The 24723-nt window shown below is 37.1% G+C and overlaps 1 protein-coding gene across 1 annotated transcript; it reads left to right on the forward strand.

Annotated features, from left to right (window-relative positions):
• Positions 1-8520: 8520 nt before the first annotated feature.
• Positions 8521-24417, forward strand: LOC150106206 (G protein-coupled receptor 83-like). Its single transcript, XM_090392233.1, has 2 exons — positions 8521-8712; positions 22842-24417. Exon 2 carries the CDS (start codon positions 22931-22933, stop codon positions 24317-24319), a length of 1389 nt encoding a protein of 462 aa, XP_090248359.1. The 5' UTR covers positions 8521-8712; positions 22842-22930; the 3' UTR covers positions 24320-24417.
• The last annotated feature ends 306 nt before the right edge of the window (positions 24418-24723 follow it).

Raw genomic sequence — 24723 nt, forward strand, 5'->3', positions numbered from 1 at the left:
ATTTGCATAAGGAGATATGTCATATTTAAACTTCTGAATAAGTGTAAATCTTACTGACAGAACTAAAATATGCCTTACAAATTTTCAGGTCAAAGGAACTTATTTCAGTGACTAACAGGAACTGTTTGATACTGACAAATTAATTTTTAATATTGATTATAATTCAAGAGGCAGAAGTAAAGAACATCATTACCATGCGCTGGGTCATGAAAGAATCGACTGACATTTTTCTTGAAGAATTGGAAGGTGAGACACTTCATGAGGAGGGCTGTTCCAAAGGATAGAGGAATAGAAGAATAGGCGTATTTAATAGCGGCTGCTTGTTTTAACAGTCCATACAAAAAATGGAGAAATGGTAGTTGCCATTTCAGTGAAACAGTTACAACTTTGCTGTAACAGAATGTTTGTGAAACAGAAGTTGAAGTGCTTCTGTAAGAGATGGATTGTCTATGAGCTGCATTGTGCTGTGGACAGCATTGAGAAATTTTAGTGAGGTTTTGGGTGCACCACCCCAAAAATCTGTATAGCATTCTAAGCAGTGTTTCTTAGACTGTTCCCCAGAGCATACAGACAGTTATAACTTATATTAGATGCTGTTCCTGGAAAAAAAAAAAAATTTTCAGGGAATGAAGAAAGTACTCATTTTTATGAAATTGACTCATTTCTAGAACAGTTATGTTACTTTATTATTTGCAATAAGATTTCATAATTTTTTTATGAAAATTTTCAAAAAAAGTTCTGCAAAAATATTTTTATGTAGGGTTCCACAGTTTCAGAAACTATAATGTTAGAGTTAGTATCTGTGTTGAAAATTAGCATCTTGAGCAGAAATGAGAATCTACTTTTTTAGAGACTCAGGAAAACTATTGATGCTATGTGATTTGTTTATGTTGAAGAGGATGGGAGTGAATATCTACAAAATGAGAGACCCATCCTGTCCTGTCTGGTGATTTGAGTATTAGTATGGAGAAAGATGAGCTACAATCCATTTTGCCAGAGAAAAGGCAATACTGCTTTGGTGGCATTGAAGGTGACCAGGCTCTCCTCAACCCATTGGAGGATGGTGTGGAGATATTGTTTAAGGCACTGGCTGCATTTTACATCTGAGCACAACATGGTTTTTTGGATGGTGTGTACTGTCAGCAACAAAACTGGATAGTATTATTGGTGATTGAGACCTGATAATTTGTGTATAGGGAGAAAAGATAAGTGATAGAATGGAGCCCTGAGGCACTCCTACATTGGTGAAGCTGCTGCATTCTGCATGTCCATCGTGACATGCAGTAAATGACCAGAAAAAAAACTGGCTACCCAATTATGAATATCAATAGGAATGCAGTTTGCCATCCTGACCAAAGTATGGCAATTTGGTTAGCAGGCCTCGATTCCAAACACAGTCAAAAGTCCTTGAAATGTCAACAGCATGTTGTTCCAAATCATATGTGCATGTCCAGTGATGTTGGGTGAATAAGGCTAAGAGGTCAACTGTGGAATAGGGTCCTATACTGGTTTGCACATTTTCCAGAAGGAAGAACTTAAGTATGGAGTGTGAGAAATCACTTCTAGGACTAACCGTGAAGTGAGGAAAATTGTTCTAATCACAGATTAGATTTCAACTCTGTCATTTTTTTTTTCTTTTTTACCAGGCAGCTGACATGCAACAAACCCACTCAGCCATGAAAGCATATGTAAGTCATATGAAAGTGTTACTTGCAGAGAGAGAAATAAGGCTGATATAGGAAACTTTTTTCACTTGGTTATGAGATATTAATATGTCAAGTATATTAATTATACTTGACATTTTTTTTTTAAATTTTAATCCAAGTAAAAGCAAACAAAGTTTGTGTGTGAAGTATGTTCATGACTATTCCTGCACATTCCACAAACTGACTTCCTATTACAGTTGGCCCTTAAACTTATAGGGATGGGGCACAAATAGTTTGCTATATGGATTTTCATGTAGCATACTGTTGTGCCTGTGGCTTTTAATAGGACTTTTCAGTAGTGAATATACAACAGCAAACACCACTATAAACATGTGAATATTCCAAAATCATTTTTGGAAATGTTGGTTACAGAAAGGCTTAAGTGAGAGAACTTTTCCCTTTCTCTCTCAGCAAAAAAAAAAAAAAAAACCTGATGTACACGTCTTAGAAGTTTGAGATGCCTACAGAGTTTCTACCATTCTGCTACTTGTGAGAAAGATCTCTGCCATCGAGCTGGTTGCCAGTATGTCCACAACAGCAGCAGCTTTGCTAGGCTTTTAGAGCCCTTTGCAAATTCTTAGCTAAGAATCTTTTATATTGCAACAATTTGGATAATTGGTAAAATCCTGCCACTGGCTCCCTTAGCAATTTTGGCCCAATGCTGAACAGGCCTAGTTTCCTGCTGATGAGGCTTTATTATTGAAATAGATCTGGGAAATTTTACAATTATATAGGCAAATATGTATTTCTCAGATAGTGTGCTCTGCACTAGAGAAAATTTGTTTGCTTGTGCTATCTGCCATCGAGCTGGTTGCCAGTATGTCCACAACAGCAGCAGCTTTGCTAGGCTTTTAGAGCCCTTTGCAAATTCTTAGCTAAGAATCTTTTATATTGCAACAATTTGGATAATTGGTAAAATCCTGCCACTGGCTCCCTTAGCAATTTTGGCCCAATGCTGAACAGGCCTAGTTTCCTGCTGATGAGGCTTTATTATTGAAATAGATCTGGGAAATTTTACAATTATATAGGCAAATATGTATTTCTCAGATAGTGTGCTCTGCACTAGAGAAAATTTGTTTGCTTGTGCTATGGTACATTGCACAAGCAAAGTTGACAACTGGAATATAATTTCTTGTCACGTATTATATTGGCATTTAAAAAATGAGTTAATATCTGCAAATGAACTAATATTTTTCTTCCTTCTGGATTTCCCTGTTTTCGATGATTCAATAAATAAATTTCAGATAATTTTTCACAGTTACTGACGATTGTTTTTCTTCGTATTAACTCAGATGGAATGTCTATAGCTAGTGTATTTAATTCCTTTAAATTATATTAGACAAGTAAAAATCATTTACTCGTATGTATGCAAACTAAGTTTGTGCTTGAAGTACACTCATGAACTAAAACATGATCACCCAGACTGCACAGGAGGCCAGAAATAAATGGCTGTATCGTGATCTGGAGATTGTTCTCATAAGCATCATTGAGTCCTCTCATCCCCATTCAACACGCCTTGACGGCTAATTCTTACCTGGAAATTGTTTTGGACCAGATATTACCCTTTATGGTCCTTATGACACTGGGCTCTTCCAGCAAGATAGCATCCCATGTCACAAGGCTTGCATTGTACAAGCATGGTTAGAGAATATCCAAGCATTACATGTGCTTCTCTGGTAGCCTAATTCTCTTGATCTAAACCAAATCGAACATTTGTGGGATGATGTGGAATGTAGCATCCTCCAGTGTCTCGCTAAGTCGCAGACTTCGCCGACTTTCTCCTGTCTAATTGGTCCTGAATACCTCGGGACACTTATCTCGGCCAGAGGAGGTCCTACACGCTAGTAAATGGTCATCGGAGCCCAGTAAATACACTCGCCCGTGAGTATTTTGCCAGGTGGCGAGTAATCGTAGACCGAGCAAAATATATTTTTAATTTAATAAAAATTGTTTTAAAAGCTGTCTTAACTTTAAAAATCACAGATGCAGCACCAATGATCAGTTCATGAAACTCCTGACTTATTGAAACGTATCATTAAAAAAATGGGCGAGTACCAGAGGGATGTAGACCTAAAAGAAATAGTGCCAGGGCTCTACCTTGGAAACAAAAATCCAATCCTGTCCAAGTCACAAAGTCACCAATAATAATTATTATTATTATTGCGACGACGGCCATATGGCAGAGTGGTGGGCGTGGTTCTGAGAGGAGAAGAAGGCTTGTGGTACGCCCTACGAGATGAGAGAGATCGTGTGGTTAAGACTCCGCCCAACTGGGTGGGATAATCTGGCAGACTAACAGAGAATAACAAAAAATAACAGTGGGCAAAGGATTACCCTAAACACATGGTTAACCCCAGAACCCAGACAGTACCGTACATAAAAAAAAAAAAATTATTATTATGCAAAATTACACCATGCCATTATGTAATTCTTTCATTGGAATAATTTTAATCATCCAGCAGCCTGCATTGATGGTCATTAGGTGTTACTTCAATTAAAATTATAATAATGCACTATTAACATTTAGGCCTACCTTGTCAAAATGCATTCTGAGTCATTATTATAATGAATTTAAAACTTTTGATAGTTTTAAAAAAGTACCAGGGCGTAGTCCAGGCCCGACTACGCCCCTAGTGAGTACATTTTTTGCTTAATTTGTTGACCCCCCCCCCCCCAACATATTTTTTGATTTATGAGTTTATCTTCACAACTAGGCTACTTGTGTAGAAGCTGATGAGTTCACATTAGTATCCCATAATACATAGCGCATGCCTTTGCAGTGCGTATATTGTTATGCTTTATGGGAGGGGTCACACTTGCTTATATACTTGGGTAAAGAATTAAACAAAGGTATAACTTTTGTTTAATTGTCTACCCAAGCATATAATTTACTTTGTAACCACGTGAACATTTTTTCTACATCTCATTCCTTTGTTTCAGTAACTGATATTGAAAGGAGCAAACCAAATTAATTTTGGCTTGTAATCTACAATCTTTAAAAGGAGGTACATGAATTTAATTGGCTGCCATGAGACCACTGCCTTGCTTATTTAAGGTCCGAAATATTTTGGAGAAAGCAATCATGCCTTAGATTTTAGAACAGAGATTTTGGATAAGCCTAAAACAATAAGAATGTGCTACACGTTTACAATCATTCAGGAATGAGGTAACAAAAAATTGGTGATCGCTGTCAATGACAGTCATATTTTAATGCATTCTTAACATTGACTCTTATCAGAACTTAATAAGTTTCCAGTATTTTTATTTTTTGTTCTACCTTATTTCCATGTGTACTTACCGAGTCCATAAGTTTAAGTCTCCTTTTATCCATTGACTTTGTGTGTTGTCATTTTGACTTTGACCATTGTTCGGTAGCATTACATTGTGGTCATCGTCACTTTTCTCATGACTTCATTATCGCCATTTTTGGATTTCTCAGATTGCCCAGCTGGCATCACTTTTTTTCTTTTTTTTTTCGGTCTTACCGTTTCCAAAACCGGCTAGATCTAGACATCAGCAAAACAAGTATGCTCGAGGAGGCATTCCATCACTCTGAAAATATAATAATTAATTGTTATTATATTTAGATTTTTTTTTCTGGGGACGACAAAAAATCTATAGCGCCGGTTTTGCGTGTTTCGTCCCCCCCCCCGTAACTGAGTGTGTTGTATCTGTTTTCGATTGTTTTATATGCGTGTGTTTCTAATTTTGCTTGTGTAATATATGTTATGTTTACGCAGCTCTCCTATTTTAATTTGGAAGAAAATTGTTCATTGAAAGCTAGTAAAATAATGCACGCTTATTTATACAATTAATTATTATTTATATAATTGGCCGAGTGGTTAGCGTATCCGCTCTCCAGCCAAAAGGCTGCGGGTTCGAATCCCGCCGTCGGCATGGATGTTTGTGATTGTCTTTGGGAAATGCTAGTGGTGGTGGGCGGTAGATGGTGGAGACAGAGTTGTAGAGTGGGTGCCCTCCCTCGATGAGTCTTTGAACTCCCTGCTGGTGTCACATAATAGTAATTATAGTTAACTCAGCTGTCTGAGAGGAGAGCGTATATTCTCACGTTAACCAAGAGGCTGTGAGTTTGAATCTCGTGGTAGGCATACCATAGGATTCTAATGTTTGTGATGTCGGCGTTATTCAGAAAATTTCGTAATGAAAACGTTACGTTACAGAAGTGTCACGTTTCCATTTCTAAGCTTGCACCACAGCAAGGGGGACTTATGGCAAAGTCGTTTTTAATACCTGTCGCTACACAATAAACAACTTCGAAAATTTCTAAATGTATGGTATTTTTATTGTGTATTTAATTTAATTAAACGTATTTTTTTATTAATTTTGGTATTTATTTACATTTTCCGTCAACCGTGTTCTTGTTTTTTCAAGCCTCCAATAAGCTGGGAGGCGGTCTCAAGACGAGGTGATTAATTTATCTTCTACCTCAAAACATCCGTGCCTACAGGATTCGAACCCGCAACCTGCTGGATGGCGAGCAGCCCACTAACCACTCGGCGCTATTTCTTTTAAGCGACGGATGAATTCAACTCCTGGTGACAGATTACGACTCTGCTTACTGGAAGACGAAGGAAGCTTCAAAAAAGTTCAACAATCTTTGGTATCTGGATCAGGATGTCCGAACTATATAACCCTTAACCAATCCACACTACTAAACGTACGACAGTTTTACAACCATTTGTCGGTGGGATTCAGATGGAGGGATAGAGGAATGGATATTGGAAATATTGTGCTATCAACAGTATCTTGTACACCCATTGAGGGTCCACATCAGTAATTTATCTTAAAATTATATGTATTCATATATATTCGCAGTAAATATTTTTCGCAGGATTCGCAATAAAAATAAATAAAGGATTCGCAGTAAATATTTTTGATATTAAAAGATCCAAAATATTTCTAATCGAAAATTTTATTGCGGTATACACTATATAAAGTTTGTTAGAAAACAATATATTAGAAGCTATCTTAAACCTAGCTAGAAATTATTGTGAATGTCTACTATACTGATTCCTCACAGGAGGCGATGTTTATAATAGCTTGATGCAAGGGAAAACAGACTTATTTTGTACAAAAATAATTAAAAACATCAAATGAAAAATCTGTTTATTTTTACTGGAGATGCTTTATGTTGTTGTTTTTTACTAAGAAATGCACAGCGAGTTTCGAAAACACAACTAAGAAATATAAGAGAGAGAGAGATTTTTTCTGGTTAAGTGGTCAGCCAGGGGATAGTAAACAGACTAGTGCATTCTCCAACACGGGCACGTGTCTGGATATACCACATTAATATCATACAAACAAGACAGAATCAGAACGAACAATGATAAACACTTGCAAAAAAAAAAAAAAAAAAACCTGGTTGGGGGGGGGGAGAGAAAGAGAGAGGGATATAAACTATGAAGGCATTTCAATGAATTCCCCGAATCATGGAAAGAATATGCACACCATTCTTAAGTTCAATGAAAAATTAAGGGAAAGAAAGCGTAATGGTATTTCTTGCTCTGCAAAGGGGACATTTGCATTTTTATGAGAAATTTTTCAGTAGTTTTTCAATCGTTCTGCTTTATGCGCTTTCGTTTACTTTTTCGTAATCCACTGCATCTATGTTCTTCAACAGTATTGGCATTAAGTTTACTTCCTGTTATCGTATGTTTTTAAAGTTTGATTTCACATGAGAGACTGGCGTGTACTATACTTGTGATTCCCCAAGTATCGCATCATTCTCTGTTCCTTCGATATGCCTTTTTGTGCCGTTTGGTTCTACTTTACCAAATTTAGTATTTAATATTGATGTGACTTTTGCATCTGCTGATTTTGTCATAAAGACAGATATGCATGTTGTTACTTTTAATTAATTGTTGCAGTTGGAGCTGGGCAGCACACATGCAATTTTAAGTAACAAATACTGCTTTAAAAAATTCTCAAAAATCTTCAAAAAATCTGTTCTGTTTTATTTCATATCCTCAGTACTTTTGTCACTCATTCTCTCTCTCTCTCTTTCTAAACAGGTTCCCCCTAGCACTGCACTCTTCGTACTCTCAATATTTTCCTATTCGTCCTTCGTTCCATCAATTATAAGTGTTTATTTTCTTTTGGTATGGACCGTGTTTTGGAGACAAAAGTACACGACTATTTGCCTATCATTCTTGAGGTTAAGATCTGACAGTGTAATGAGCTGCTTCAACTGAACTCATATCTTGTTCTTAATAAGAATTGCCTACATATCCTTATCGTTTTAAAAATAAAATTAAAAAAAAATATTACCTACATACATAAATGTATACATTTCTGTTGAAAGTAACACGAAAAATGAATATTAAAGGAATATAATATAATATAATTAAAATTTTACGGGAAAAAAACTGCTAACTATTTCTTGACGTAGGAGCAAATACTTACAGAGCTAAAAATATTTCTGAACCTTCTTTTATATAAAAAGGAAGGGCGGGTGAATTCTACAATAAATGTTGCATATTCTATATCTATCATATGCAAAATAAAATATTAAGAAAAAACGAATTCACACAAAAAAAATTAATAAAAATAAATGAATAAAACGAAGTACAGAACTTACTGTACTTATGCTTACGAGGAACAGAATATGAATTAAGTATCATTTTTGCATCAATATCAGTAGATAAATTTCATTTCAAAAAACTCAAGTTAGGCAAAACGTCACTTGAAACACTAGACAGTTTGTCACGAGAGATTTCCCAAGATTCTCTGCTATGGGCATGCGTTTTAAGCAGACGCAGAGCAGTAACTACCAGAGAGTAACCAGCGCCGCACATCAGTTCGGAGTTTTCACTCCATTAAGCAAGATGCCTCAGATTGCTGCTATGGTAACAGCAGCGTTTGCTATCGACGACTGGTTACAGGTGTTTCTAGCTATAAGGAATGATTCTGAAGAAATTTCCATGCTGACATAACTTTCGTGCTGACCATCACCTATTTGGTGTACTATATCTTAATCTAAGCGCAAGTAAGTCTTAATAAATTAATTTCCCATTTGATTATTATATCGGCAATGAACAATCCGAGTCCGATTTCATGTTTTGTCTTTTATCATTTCATTCCGATCGAAGTGAAAAATGAAGATAGATGCGCATTTAGGTCTTATATCTATTGGACATCCATTTGTTCATAATTAGACCACTTTCACATTACGACAGACGCTAATGTAATATGCCTGTGTGTTCTGCAACCAGTTTGGATGTTTTACAGGATGAAAAAGTTCCCTGGAGGTAAACTGTGCTAACTCTCCCTCACTTATCGCCGTCTGGGGTTCAAAGCACTTATAACAAGTGCTTTGAACCCCAGACGGGATTCAAGCCCATGTTTATCCAACTGAGGGTGTCATCGGTACCGACTGAGCTACGGAGTACTATCTGTAATTAATGTTTAATAAGGTTTTTAACTTTTTCTCTCTCACATTTTAAGTCAGCCAGTCTCGTATGGAAGTGGCAGGAGTTTTCCTCCAACAGAGCAGTCAAATCGGCCAGGAAACACTCAATTTACAGAAATGCACTAGCCTCAGTTGCTACACACACCTTGTCTTCTATTTTACATAGATGTCTTCCAAGTTACGTACTAAACCAAAAAGTCTAACACAATTCAATTTTCTTATCTCGGTATTTACTCGGGTAGAGTAGGAAATTGTGTTGCCAGTTCTGCCGTGTCTGTTGAATGCGCGCGTTCTCCAGTATGTTTGACTTTCTGGCGGGGAATGCGAAGGAGAATCCCTGAAATTCCCTTATGACGCCGGCTAACCTGGCTCTTTCCAATCAAACGGCTCGTATCGTTCTGATTGCTCCGCAGAGATCCTGACTTTTTTTTTTTTTTTTTAGTGAAATACCTAGCATATCTGTTGCATTAACCTGAGCCCAGCAGCGAGATAAATGTTGCTTGACGTCTACAAATAATGCAACTTCTGTGACGCTATATCACACTCAAGTGCTAGTCACTGTCAAGAGGAACCTTTTTTTTAATCATTCGATTTACAGTTAGCGGATCTTTGGCGTAAACAAATGAGTTTTTAGTGCCCCCTTCCTCCAACATTTAGCAAAAGTGACTAGCAACTGGGTACAAAGATATATGATCCATAATTATTGTACTTCCAAGAGCACGATGTTGTCTTTCTTTTATTACATAATAAAAACTAAACGCAATACAAGAAACAAATAAATAAATAAATAACGTTCCAAAAACTTTTAGATCAGGATAGGATTACATGAAAGACTAATGTGTCTATCGACCGAGCAGTATCTTTGGAGTGTTGGTGAAGATTTCGAAAAAGTTTATGAGAGCACATACAGAAATGGGTTGACCAGCAAGCTATGCAGTAACGTCACGGTTGAGTCAGATGGGAAATGAACACAGCGGGGTACTTTAGGATTTTGTTAAAGCTTTTGACAGGATAGCATGGAAGACTTCTTCATAAACTGGAGAATATGGGGTTGGATTATGAAATATTGTCATGGATAAGAGGATGACACTGATGGATAAAGAGGTGGTATATGGAGGGTGTTAGTCTGCAAGAATTGATGACTAGTAGCGTATCCCAGGTCTTCGGTTCATTGTTATTCAGTCTTTACTTTAATGACATTTGGAAGGATTTGACAGGAGACATACGCATAATGTAAAGATAGGCGGGATAATCATGAATGCAATGACATTCAGCGCTAGCCGAATGGTTTAAATAGGCCGAAATATTGTGCAAATGAAAATGCTGTCAGGTTAATGTTAGTAATGCTCTTCGTTGCAATGAGATATCCAGTGTCGTATTATATTGGCAGGATTATGCTAGAAGAAACTGATGCAGGAGATGTACAGAAATGTGAAGAAAAGAGTTCGAACCTGCCTGGGAGAGACAAAGTTTTCCAGTGACAGTTGGCTTGCATCAAGGGTCAGCATTAAGTCCGTTCCTGTTTAATATTGTGATGGAGGTGGTGACGGAGGAGGCGAGAGAAAACGCGCCTTGGACTATGTTGTATGCAGAATCAAGAGAAGAAGTGGCAGCTAAACTGGAAAGTTGGAGGAAAGTACTGGAAGAGAGAGGTATGAGACTGAGCAGAGATAATACAGAGTATATGTATTGCAAAGTGGATGGCAGCCAGGAGACGGAACTAGAGTTGGAAGGAAATGTCATCAGGAAGGTCAGTGACTTTAGATACTTAGCTTCAACAATGAAAGAGGATGGTGAGGCTGAGAAGGAAGTGGGATGCAGGAACTGGAGAGAGATGGCTGGAGTGCTATGAGATAAGATGGTACCGATCAATCTTAAAGGCAAAATCTACAGAACAGTAGTGAGGCCAGCTATGACGTATGCTATGGAAACTGTGGCCCTGAGGAAAAATAACATCAGCAGGATGGAGGTAGCGGAGATGAGAATTCTTAGGTAGATGTGCGATGTGACCAGAAAGGATAGTCTGAGAAATGACTATGTAAGGGGAACGGTGAAAGTTACGAACTTAGGAGCAAAGATACAGGAGGCAAGGTTGAGATGATTAGGTCATGTGATGAGGAGGGAGGAAGAGTATGTAAGAAGAAAGGTCATGCAGATGGATGTGCAGGGGAGCAGGAAGCTCGGACGGCCAAAGAAGAGATGGAGGGAGCTGGTGAAGGACTTAAGGATGAAGAACTTGGATGTGGCTACATCCCAAGACAGGAGGTTGTGTAGGAGCCTCACTACAAACAGCTACCCTACTTAAGTGGGAAAAGCTAGAGAATGCTAGAAGAAACTGATCAGGCAAGGGATTTTTGGAATTTTAGATTTCAAGAGCGATATAACAAAGGTTGCAAATGCAACTCGGAGGATAACTGCAATGCTGAAAGGAACACTGACATTTTCTCTCTTTACAAGGCTTTGTTACGAACTCATCCGTATACTGTGCGCAGATCTGTGCACAGTAGTACGATTGAGGTGTGAAGAAAAGTGTCAAACATAATATAGAAACCGTGAAATGGAGATTGAGGAGAGATTGAGAATTTGTGGACTGCGGACTCTAGCAAACAGGAGACGAGGAATGGTAAGATTGAGACGTACAAACTTCCGAAGGGCCGTACAGAATACCAGTCAATGGAAATTTTAATTTTATGGAGAGGGAAGGACATCCATGAAATTGAGATGAACGCAGCAAAGCTGGATTTTCCTCTCAGAGCGGTGCGTGATTAGAATCGATTACCTCGAGAGGCGGCGAGTGCAGATAGTGTGAAAAAGTTCTGATGCTTGTGTTTCACTATCGGATTTTTTTTTAATTTATTAATACTCGATCCTTTCAGTTTATTGGAATTTTTTTTACAAACTTTTATGCTTTCAGTCACTTTCAATATCGTGTGACTTTGGTTTTCTCCTTTGAGAATGAAGTTCTGTAGGTAGGGTAGACGGCACATGCTGAACGTCGAAGGAAGATTTTTAAAATACCACTCAGTGTCACATAACATGATCTACCTTTGAAATTCAAACGGTCAGCTTTACCCATTGCACTTTTTATTGTCGGATAATGGGGAAAAAAATCAACTTTTTTAAATGTAACTTTTGGATATCGTTTTGAAGGAATAAACATGATTATTTTCCTTTTTCTTGAAATTACAATTGAAAAACGTAAGGAAGAAGTTCAAGAGCAGAACTCATATTACAGGAAAGAAGATAACGGAGCGAGAGAAATAAGGAACTCCTGTATTCCCATAAACAGGAATTAATGGACCTTCATTTATATGAGAGGCTTAAAAATGTAAGTGGTTTTGCCTTAATATTGTCTGATCTATCGGAGGGGTGGGATATTCATTTATCATCCCATCTTGGCTAGAATACATGAAATATATGTTATACTTAACTATCCTATCTTGGGAAAAAGGAGTGTATGCTGTTGCCTGTTCTGCGTGTAATTTATCTTATGTACGCTTTTAATCCCTTAATGGGAGAATCCATTAAAGGATTTAACTGCAACAGCAATACCATGTGTGAGATCACTTGACTAACGCCAGGCTAAGCCTTTTACATAGCACTTTCTGATTCACACATTTTATTGGTATCGTTCATATTTTAAGTAGTTTTTGCCCTTCTTTGTTGTTCACAGAAAGCATCACACTTGAAGTATCAGTGAAAAAAAAAAATGACTCCTTCAAAAATTCCATAATATTAAAACAAGCAGTTAAATGTCTTTCCCATTGCAATATTTATGATTTCGAGACATTCCAATGGACAAGAAATTCTACGCCTAATATCATTTCATTTGAAGTAAAATTCATGGAAGTGATTTTTCTTTGCACTGTTACCAAAGTGACTTGAAAATAAACTATTGTAGATTTTCTCACCATTCTTTCTTATAAGAAGAAAACTTTGTCCGCGCGGTTAGCCTAGTGGCTGTGCACTTCGCAACCATATGCCTGGGGAAGGAGTGTCCTAGGTTCGATTCCCGTCGACGACGTGAGGAGCTGAAGGATATTCCTCAGTCATATCCAAGATAGCCGGTCTTGGGCGTGGACAGTAGGGTTTTTCCCCCCAGTTTATCACCCCGCAAAGCAGGAAAACCGGCCTTGAGAATTCAACACAACGGACATAGGATACACCGGGGAGTAGGGCTGACCACCTTATCCCATGAACGATTGAGGTCCGATGATTAATAAACCCTCGACGCCGCAAGGTAAAAAGAGGGAAATAGGAAGATGATATGAAGAAGATAACTTTATCATTTGGCCTGAGATAATTATTATCTTACTTGGATCCCTTGGCAACAAATATCCTTTATTTGGAGGTTAATTGCTGTTATAGTTTTTAAAGTAACACGGTTTAAAGGCCGAACGTTTTTCAAGCCACTAATTCTTCGATAAACAAGGTGAAGATCTTATTAAGCAATGAAAATCACGTACATTCTAAAGACTTTCACAACGACCCATACCACAGTGAGATTTAAGATTTCGTCCAAGATGGTCAGAGTGAAATCAAATAAATTCATCCTCTCTCTCTACAGAATGTCTAGTTCAAATAGGACACGTTGTATCTGAAATTAAATTATGTTCTAGAGTATGATCGCGACTACAAAATAAATCTCATGCAAGTTTTTCATGTAAGATCCCAGGGATCAATCTTCGGTCCAGTCAGTCTTTAATGACATTTGGAAGGATTTGACAGGAGACATACGCATAATGTAAAGATAAGCAGGATAATCAAATGCAACTGACAATTTCTAAATCAGCATTGAAATGCTGATTTAGAAATGGATGTTTTCCCTTTTGTACAATCTTTAATGTAATTGATGCTGAGTGATAATTGTAGACTGCGACTGTTATGTGTTACATGAATATTACTTCTTCGCCGGACGTTTTAAGTAACTGTTACATGCGAAGTTGTGCGTAAGAATAATATGAAGCAATCATTGTAGCAATGATTGCTTCGAAGAAAATTTGATAGCATTGAAGAAAATTAGTAGAAAGTGAAGGGTGCAGTGTAACCGGGATGGATTTCCATGGCGGCGGGGACAATTGGTAATAGGTGAAGGTTTTATTGAGAGACTTATATCCACGATTGTGAATCTGTTTCGAAGAAAATTCGAAGAAAATGATAGCATTGAAGAAAATTAGTAGAAAGTGAAGGGTGCAGTGTAACCGGGATGGATTTCCATGGCGGCGGGGACAATTGGTAATAGGTGAAGGTTTTATTGAGAGACTTATATCCACGATTGTGAATCTGTTTCCAGTTGTGATATTTTCTAGTTTAGATCTTTTGTTTTATATTATTATGTTTTTTTCCCACTTCGGTTGTATTAAGTCTGACATTTGCTAGCATGCATTTTCATTACTAAACTTTGCATACAAGTTGGCAAACAGGGTAAGATCTTATAATTGATAGTGAGCTCGTTAGACGGGAAACCCTTTCACTCCAAGTGGGCACAGCAGGAAATATACAAAATAAATCAACTACTTTTTACTAACACAGAACATCACCACCGATATCGTTAATTACACGAGCGTATACACATAACTAGAAAGTGTTAGGTTTTTAGGTGTATTCATAATAGTTAGTAGGTCTCTATCACAGTCCACTTGCGATGGAGACTTTTCCTGTGTGATCTAATCTAATGAGGAATAGAACTTTTATGTAGTTAATCTGATAATCGAGATCGCTTGCAATCACATCCACGCTATACTTTCAGCATCCATTTAGAATATTCATCATATTCATGCCACAATAATAAAGCAGGATGACATGAAATCCAAATTGTGAATGCCCTCACTGAATGTTAATGAGGTCGTGTCGGAGGGCAACGAGGCTCCCCAATTCTTGTGTCCTTCTAGTAGTTGTCAGTTTCTTCTTTGATTAAATAAATACATCGAATGGGCAATTAAAATGAGTTGTCCTTTTTAGAAGTTGTTTTACAGCATCGCTCGACATAGATCCTTCTTCATTTTCGCTCATGCGCAGACCGGCACTTTGCTGTGCACACATTCGAATCCAAATCGGATGGAATATTTTGGTTAATCCTTAATTCTCCTAGTAGTGTTCTAGGTCTGTATATTGCGTCTTTTCTTCTTGCAAGTTTACCGGTTATGAGGGGGAAAAAACGAGTTTCCTCGAGATAAAAAACCTCTACCTTCGTACGAGTCCAGCGATCTCACTATTTAATTGAAAACCCCCGATAAAGGTTCCTCGCATCATAGACGAGAAGCCTCCGTTGGTTCGTCTAAACCAACGGAGGCTTTTCTACATAGGATGACTCCCTAAATTTAGTGTATTCTCTAAGGGAAAACATTCTAAAAGCAGAAGCTATCTGTAACACTAAAGACAGATAAAAACAATTATACTCTGAACAAGGCAAGAAATGCAACTGTAATGTTATATATTGACAACAGAAAAATTAAGCATTTTTTAAGCAAAAATCATTCTCACAAGCAACGTTTCTAGTATTTTAAAATCCGTTATGAGTTGCTCTCGCTCTCTCTCATTATGTAATTCAAAATAGAAGGGACCATATTTTATTAATCAATAAATCATGACGAAGCTCGACATTGCTTGACGTCTCTCTCCCCCCCACACATACAAACCCAGAGCAAACGAAGCATAATAACATAATAGTTAACAATCAATAATAAGCATTCTTCGTTTACATCTGGGGTCTCAAACTCAAACGCAGCAAAGTGCCAGCCAATTAGATGCATAGCTGATGCGTGCCATATTATTCTGTGAACCAAAACATAAACTAAAAAAAGAAAGGCTCTAACAAAGGCCCTTTTGTTGCCTGGCCTTTACGACTTACGTAAACTGTTACACCACCATTTAAATTTATAACCATTTTTATTTTTAAAAATATAACAAGTCTAGAAAATATAAGTTCAATTACACTTTATTCATACTTTAAGAAAATTATTTAAATACATAATTTTGACTTACAAAAATAAAGATTTTTTACGCGTCCTTTTTTTTTTTTTTTTTATTTGATTTTGATCCCGAAACCTGACATCTTTTCCTCTGTACTAACATGTCAATATCTGCTTTTTCGTTTCGTGTTGCAATATGAAGTACTGAATTTAATCTAGAATCTTTCATCCGTGAGCGGAACTTTGACTTATTAAGTTTCATAATTGAAACTAATTGCTCACATTCATAGGTGCTTCCAAAGATTGACAACATTTTTGCACAATAAATTTTATATTTGGGATATTCACTGCCGGGGTATTTATAAAAATTTGGTATGCCAACTTCGTTATATTTATTTTTTCGTTCAGTATTGCACTGGAGTTCAATTACTTCCATTTGTAATTCTTCGTCAACATTTTCAATACGAATTTAAAAAAAAAGTGAACTGAATAATAATAATTCATTTTCAAACTGGTTGAAATCAGAAAATCTTTTTTTCAAATTCAATTTTTAATCTTCAATTTGAGGAATGTACTTTTCAGCATCAGGCCTCCCTATTAACCTCATTAACGTTTTGATTTTTCTCTTCCTTTGGCGAGTAATATTTGCATGTTGATTCTATCATCCAATTTCTTAGTTTGTCCAGAGATAGTGAACCCATTTCCCACTTCAGCTGATGGTTATTTTATTAACCAAGAATTCTGTTTAACTCTTTCGGGTAATTCTTTCCACCTACAAGGTGATTTTGTCAATGCATATCTTACAATACTTCCATTAGAAATACAAATTTCTTTAGGAAATAAATTTGAAGTCTTATTCAAAGGAAACTGACAATCAATTATACCAATGATAACCGAAAATTCGTATTTTTCACCTACTGTAGATTTTGCATAACTGAGTAAAAAAAATTCACTGTGGAAAAACACAACAACAAAAACGCACATCTTTGTTCATTTCAGTTTACAATTGCATATTTTACTTTGCTGAAATACTATTTACAACTATATTCACAGAGAAAATATCGAAACATGTAATTACCTAAAAATATTTAGTTTACACTCTTAACATTTTCCGAAGAGTTCAATAAAGAAAATTTTCGTTACTTACTGTGTATAATAAGAGAGATATCTTTAAGATAACGCTTAATGAGAAATCTACAGTGTTGGAAAATAAATTCACCTACATTTTATTTATTAATTTTGCTCAGTTACTCAGTTACAATATGCAGTTAAATTGAAATTTAAAAGTAAAATAGAGAAAATAACCAATCAATTTGAAAAAAAAATTATTTCAAATGTCAGAATTCCATACTCAACAGCACTTTGAATTCGAAACCATAAATAACACTTACCTTAAACAAAACGGCACATAGGCTTTCCCACCAAGCTTGGGAAAACATAGCATGAGCAACTGTGGGAAGGAATTAATACAGAGAGCTAATCGGATAGTAATCTAAATTAAGTAGTAAAAGCTTTTCTGGTTATTTACAACCAAGAAATGGCGTCACTTATCTTCATCTAATAACAACACACATCCAGGACACAGATATCGTCGCTTCCCCATTCACTTTACCCCTATTTTGTTCAGAGTGTCCCGCCGATCACACGATTCCTTATTTCTAACCAAATGCGAACAAAACAAACAACGTGACATCACAAAACACATATGTTCCTCCCCAGAAAAATTTCAAACATTCCAAACCCATGATGTCAATTATCTTATCACCCAAGAACGTCACGATTCCTTATCTTGATCAGAGTGCCTGGTATACTACTAACATGGTACAAAGAATCGTAGTAATGAGTTTTATTTTTGTTTAAAGCTCATAAAACATTTAGAAGTTTGAATTTTTTTCTGTTTTAATTCCCGCAGGATGTTAGAAACATTCATTTTTAGAAAAGAAATCATTAAGGTAGCGTGCCTCCAGTTTGCTACCCCTGTTTTACACGTATTGCTAATCGCCTCTGTGAGAAAGACATCTCTGATCACATTTACAGTAGTCTTTTGTGTTCATTAGAAGTACGCTGTTTTTCTGTAGATTACATTTTCACTTTATGAACAAATGCGGGATTTAAAAGTTGAGCGTCCTCGCATATGATCTGATGCTTACATTTTTATGCATCCTTCCTTTCTTTCTGATCGCACAAAGCATGAAATACTGAACTGTAACGTTCGCAGTTTTCAACTTAGGCGGCAAAGATTATAAAAACACGTTTTCATTGGATTTGTTTTTATGCCTCGCTCTTTCAATTCGGTCTTCGGCATTTCAATCCTTATCTCATATTTGGACAGCTAAAGAGAAACAATTCCCCTGCTGAGTGAATTGAAAGCGATTCTCCCCGATAAATATTTTCATCTCAGTGTCGAATGTTATTTATGCAGTCCTCAACTGTTTACGTGAGCAATAATGAATAGCAGGACTATTAATGGATAATAAACATGAATATAACATTTGAATTTAAAATTGGGCAAATGTTCGTGTTGTTCATCTGAATTCGTGGGCTCGGGGTTCTTGGGATTGACTGGATCTATTGTTCGCAATGACCCGACCGTGTTTGTGTGATCAGCGTGCCCAGGTTAGCAATCATGAGTTCAGTCACGGAGCAATGTTGGCCATAAGAAGTTATTCTGTTTAAAGAAGGTAATCCAGCATTGCGTTTATGATGCATGGGATGATCAGGAACTATTCTTTCACTGAAAAAAATAAAATAAATAAAAATAAAAGCAGTTCCTTGAAATTGACATTTGCCATGACTATAAAAACCATGATGGATTGTACACTGGTCAGAACGAAACTGTTGCTTCATCGCGTACTCATTCCACTGATGTTAATTAATATGGCTGAGCAAATAAAAAACTCAGTACAATAACAAATACACCACGATGAAATGTTATCGGGATGTTGTAACGGTGAAGTAAAGTTATATTACCGTAAAGGATCTTTGGAGCAGCTTACACTAATTGGACGGTGTCTTAAAGGCGAAGCAGGAACAGCGTAAAATACGGAAAATTTGGCCTCTACTAACACGTATTTGATTTGTGTGTGAATGTGCGCGCTCATAGGGCAATATGAAATGCCACTCACCTTTAGTTTTCATTACAAAGGTTTGCCCCGCACTCTTTCATGAAAAGTAAAGATGAATAGCATTTTATACTGCCCTATAAATAACGTACGTCCGATGGTTGAAAGGGTCATGAATTATAATTTGTAGATCACAAGCACATATTTTAATAGTTTAAGAGATTTTAATAACGGCTTTCCAGTTTTCATAACGTTACATTTTCCCCTCTTCACAGGAGGTTTTTTTTTTGGTAGTACACATTATCATTCAGAATTCTCATCTGTTAAGGATAAGAGGAATTTTATTATTCCCCCAATATAATATCTAAATATAAATTTTTACTAGTAAAAGATGTAAAGTAAAAGAATAAAAGATTTTTTTAAAGGGGAGACAAAAGCAATTCGATTAACCCGTAAAAAGTTGAATTAGATTTTTTTAAAAAATGGAAGAAAGTTTATGAATGTGTTAAGCCATCCATCACACCTGCATTAATGACAGCCTGGTTGATCGCCGTTCTAAGCGATATTAGATGAATCATCTTCAGAAGGGGAACAAAGCAAGATCTCAATCTTCAAAGTGCATCTCGTCAAGCTAAAACTCGAGCCAGTGTAGTTTTTCTCTTTTATTGCAGAATTTTTTTTGGGGGGGGGGGGACGCGGAGATTATTTAATAGATCTTTTCAACCAAAGTGGTTTTGTGCTCAGTGAAAAAAAGTCGTTTATTTTAACAAAGATGGTTTCTTCACTACTCTACTAATTAAGATTAGTTTTTGAACATTTTTTTTTTTAATCTAATGATCCTCGTCCAACATCTCAGGTAAGAGAGCAATTAGAAACACTTTTCGACACAGTGTTCTTTATCAAATATTCATTTTCTAATGAATGCTGCTGAAGAATTTATCAGCTCAACACCCCCCCCCCCTCCTAAGTACCAAATTATTTACTCAAGAATTACCAACCTCGTTCTTCCAGCAGATTCACAATCGTGCTCTGTCAGCCGAGTTCCAGTGCAAGTGATCACGGCGCTCCTATCCTTGTTTAGACAATATCTTCAGTGTTATTTGATAAGCTGTGATTGAACAAACACGGATACGTTAATTAATCACAATGGGCAGCTTTCTTTATTTCAGAACTAGTAAGAAGAATGCAAAGAAATGCAGACCGCCTTGATTTCCGAGATGATTCTTCGAACTGTTTTCAATGCGAGTTATGTGCAGCGCCGACAGCTTAGTATTTGTAAAAGTATAATATATCTGAAGTTAGTTGTGCGTTTGTCCTCGTCTCTTATAATATATTAAGGATGATGTGCTAGGAGAAAGAATTTCATCTTTTCCTCAGCTCTGCGGGAGCTTTCACTGCAAAATTCTTTCAAAACATCATATTCATCGACCAGATTTGTCACTTTTAAGAGGAAGGGATCTTCATATTTCCTAGCGACTCTCTCCCATTATAAATCTTCAAACTTTAATTGGTTACCGCAGCGTTAACGCAAGTTAAAATTTTCGAAAAATATTTAAAGAAAATGCAGAGTTCCAAGAACCAATAAATGAACAGCGGATGCCGTATCCTTATAAAGTGGTAGTACATGTCGAAGCAAATAGCGTAATATAGGGATGGACTACTGTCGGTGAGTGCGAGAATTAAGGATAACCACAAGGTTGTCATATTAATTTGAATTTCAAAAAAATGATTTTAATCATACGGGTGTTTTGCATTTACTGTGAAGGTCGTTTTCATTACAAACTGTGAAGCCTGAATTGTCTCTTAATTTATTAATTATCTTTTAAATGCTTAATTACTAAATAAATGGAGGACTAAGTCCTGTTGGTCCATATATCAAAGCTGACTCGGTTCGCTTCTTCAGAATTTGGTGGAATCTCACACTCGTTTCTTCATAAAGGAGAATTTTCTCTCTTTCATCTTTTCCCAATTATTTCCTATTTTATTTTTCCATTCTCGAACTGACCAATTAAAAATCTCCATGTTTTTAAAGGTCGGGGTCATATTCCTTCAAATAATGTCGTCGTATAATTTTAACATTAATCTTAACCCTTCATTTATTGTTTTTTATTCTTATTCGCAAGGAATAAAATGTGGAATGAATTTTGCAAGGATAATATAATATTTAAATCAACAATTTTCTCCAAATAATCTCTTATTTGTCAGATTTTACATTTTGGTTTTGTGAGACTGCTAACCACATTCTACGTCTTTGGATTTCTGTCTTCTAATGAAGAAGCAATTATTATTTTTCACAAATTACCAAATCGTGTGGATTTTTTTTCAGCATTTATGAAAAATGAAGAAAATTTAGTTCAACTAGTCAGGATGTTACCATGGGCAGTATTCTTTATTTCAGAAAAGTTAAGAAGGCAGGTGCGTTCCCATTATGAAAGGTGGGATATTTAATACGCAAGAAAAAAGTGAAAGATGGTGCAAGATTACGTTCACTAGGCGTGATTAATATTCGGAAAAAAGCGATTAAAATCGTCTGCTCTTATTGGATTAATTTTGTCGAAGGTAACAAAAATTAAAATGATTTTATAATTTCCACTGAAATCCTTAAGTTTCTCAAGAACGTCTTACCATCTGTTTCACAAGGACAATTAAAACAGTCACGTGTAGCACTTTCATGGAAACTACTTCCAATAAGTGAGGTTAAAAACATCGTGGATCATATTGTTATGCTCACTAGGATATACATTAATGGGGAGAGAGAGAGACAGCGTGTCTAATTTTGACGGCTTTGCTTTCTGCGTACTGTATTATAAGAAACGAAGTTCTAGCTATTGTTGCTGCAGGATGCCAAGTACTAGAAATATGTGTCTGTGTTTATAGTAATATCTGCAAGCAAGTTTTCCGGGGGAGAAAACCGATGTTGTAAGTAACTACATATGATGCCTCTTGTCATAACGGGCAATGTATGGTGTATTAAGGTGGTGGGGATGGGCCAATATTAGATGCCAGAAAACTGTTCTAGTAAGCAATTTTTATTTATTTATTTTTTTTTAGATCCGTTAAATATTTGTAGACATGCAAATGGTATGACGCAATTGGATTAGATCGAAAACTCGCATATCCTGGGGAGGAGAACAGTGGAGTTCAAAAACCAATGTGCAAAGAAGACTTCGTGAGATGAAGTCATCAGTGAAAACAAGTAAGATGAGACATCAATAACGCTAGTCGTACGGCTTGGGAAGGGATCGCCAACGCCTTGGATTGGAGGAGAACATGGGCGTAGACGGAGCCGAATGGAGGAGGTCGATCCTCTGCAGTGACCCCATTTGAGTAGGAATGAAGCTCAAGATAGTGCATGCTGGTGAAGAATTTATCAGTTCGCCCCCAATACTGATTATCTAGATTAGGCAAGCAGCAGAGGAACTTTTACATATATTTTAGCCAATGAATTCTAAGCGATAGCATTTATTAGCGCAGATCCAAATTACGCCCGATTTCACTGGATTTTCAATTAATATGAATTCATTTAATCTCTTAAATCCTAAAACTGGACTTTTCTATTTTTAAAAATGCACATAACAGGATTGTTTAAGGATCTATCGCGAATTGGCTTAATTAGCTTCAATAACATTCCAATTTCATGATGTGGTATACTGAAAATGAAAAAATATGTAAACCATGATAGACGTATGAAAATGTAATTGCCATCTTTAATTTGTATTTCTTTCTTTTTCAGCATTTCCTGATTCCACGTCAGCTGATCGACGTGTTCTTTATGACTTGGAGAGGACTTGGCGTATTTCGAAGTGATTTCTTGTTGAAGCGATGTCTGCAAAGGACCTGCTGCAACAGTTTATTCTGCAGCGATCATTAAAGAGGGCTGCCAACCTGCCGAAATCCACGGGTGATCAGGCTTCGTCGTTACCTCAGTTATTTATTTCTGTTTCCGAAGACGATCATGAGCAAAATAATTCATCATTGGATCAAACTTTTCTGAACTGGACCTTGGACATAATTCGTCTGGTCAAAGATGAGAACAGAAACGATGAGCGTCATCGCGCCATAGTCATCATTTTGTGTTACTCGCTCGTGATGATCGTATCGATATTTGGCAATGGTCTCGTGTTTCGAGTGATTTGTCTGAGGAGAGGGATGCGATCTACAACTAACACATTCATCGTGAATCTTTCTATATCCGACCTCCTCATGACAGTTCTGAACATCCCTTTCAATATTGCCAGAAATCTTTTGGATAACTGGCCGTTTGGTTTCTTTATGTGCAGTTTCTTACCTGTAGTTCAGGTGTCCTCCGTTTACGTATCAACTTTCACTATGACGTGCATCGCACTGGACCGATATCAAGTTATAATCAATCCATTCCGACAAAGAACAAAATCACTTCCTGCCTGGCTAAAGCTGATTATTATCTGGAGTCTTGCCATACTTCTGTCCGTACCGCATGCCGCCTTTAATAAAATTGTCGAGTTCTTCAGCTACAGGACTTTGGTGCGTTGCCAAGTGCGGTACCCTCATCCGGAACGGGAGTACCGGAAGTGGATTACGGTGGTGACATTCCTGACTCAATACGTCATCCCCTTGACTATTACAGCTGCGGCTTACATCAGAATAGTGTACCACGTGTGGGCCAGAGAGATCCTTGGGGTGGTCACCGAAGATCAGTTAATCAGTCAAAACAGATCGAAGAAGAGGACGGTAACGATGTTGGTCTTGGTGGTAGCGATCTTTGCAGTTTGCTGGTTTCCGCTGAACGTCTACAACATCATCTCTGACACCACTGAAAGCGCAAACCCAATGATACGAAGCTCCACCATATTTCTGATGTGTCACTGGTTAGCTATGAGTCACGTGTGCTATAACCCGTTCATTTATTGCTGGCTCAACGATGCCTTCCGAACTGCTGCGAGGAATGCTTGCTACGGTCGCTGCGTAAAGCGAAATCGCTCCATCTTATCCGTTAAGTGCCAGCGATGCGATTCGCATTGTCAGCGTCATTGCCTGCACCACCAGTTCTCATTAACGAGCAGCATCCGGTCCCACGATGTGGGGAGAAGTCCCCCTTCCCTGAAGCAGGGATGTTTCACTCCCGAGTCAACCGCTGTACTGAGGACTGAACACAACTCCATCGCCAAATCGAGACTCTCTCCGGAGCAAAGCAAAGTTTGCCAGCACTGTCAGGGTGGCACGCAAGTGTAATAACTGATTTTGTCCCTCCTATTTTCGATTTAAAAGAATTCTAATTTAATATCAGTTGTGTATTATGAGAGTGATAAAGTCTAACATTTTTCACTGTTCCTATTCGTAGAGTTATTTCGCGTGCAATACATAATGCAAACTGATAAGTGAGCTTCCCCTCAGATTTCGTTCCGAAAAGGCTTTCAGTGATCTCCCAAGAAACTTACGGGCAATTCTAAAAGCGCTCCTGCAGCGTTTTCATTCTAGTCACCCCTGGGGAGTGCATGCGAAACATCCCGAAAGTGAAAGAGCGCGTGTTGCTACACACCTATTTTTACCAGAACAGCATTTTATTTATTTATTTTTTCCCATTTAATTTCTTAGCATTGTAAACGCACGCCCTCAAAGTGCCACTGCATTCAGAA

The sequence above is a fragment of the Typopeltis vanoorti genome, chromosome 5 (assembly GCF_054136105.1).
Source record: "Typopeltis vanoorti isolate ZY-2024b chromosome 5, IOZ_Tvanoo_1.0, whole genome shotgun sequence".
Taxonomy (NCBI): domain Eukaryota; kingdom Metazoa; phylum Arthropoda; class Arachnida; order Uropygi; family Thelyphonidae; genus Typopeltis; species Typopeltis vanoorti.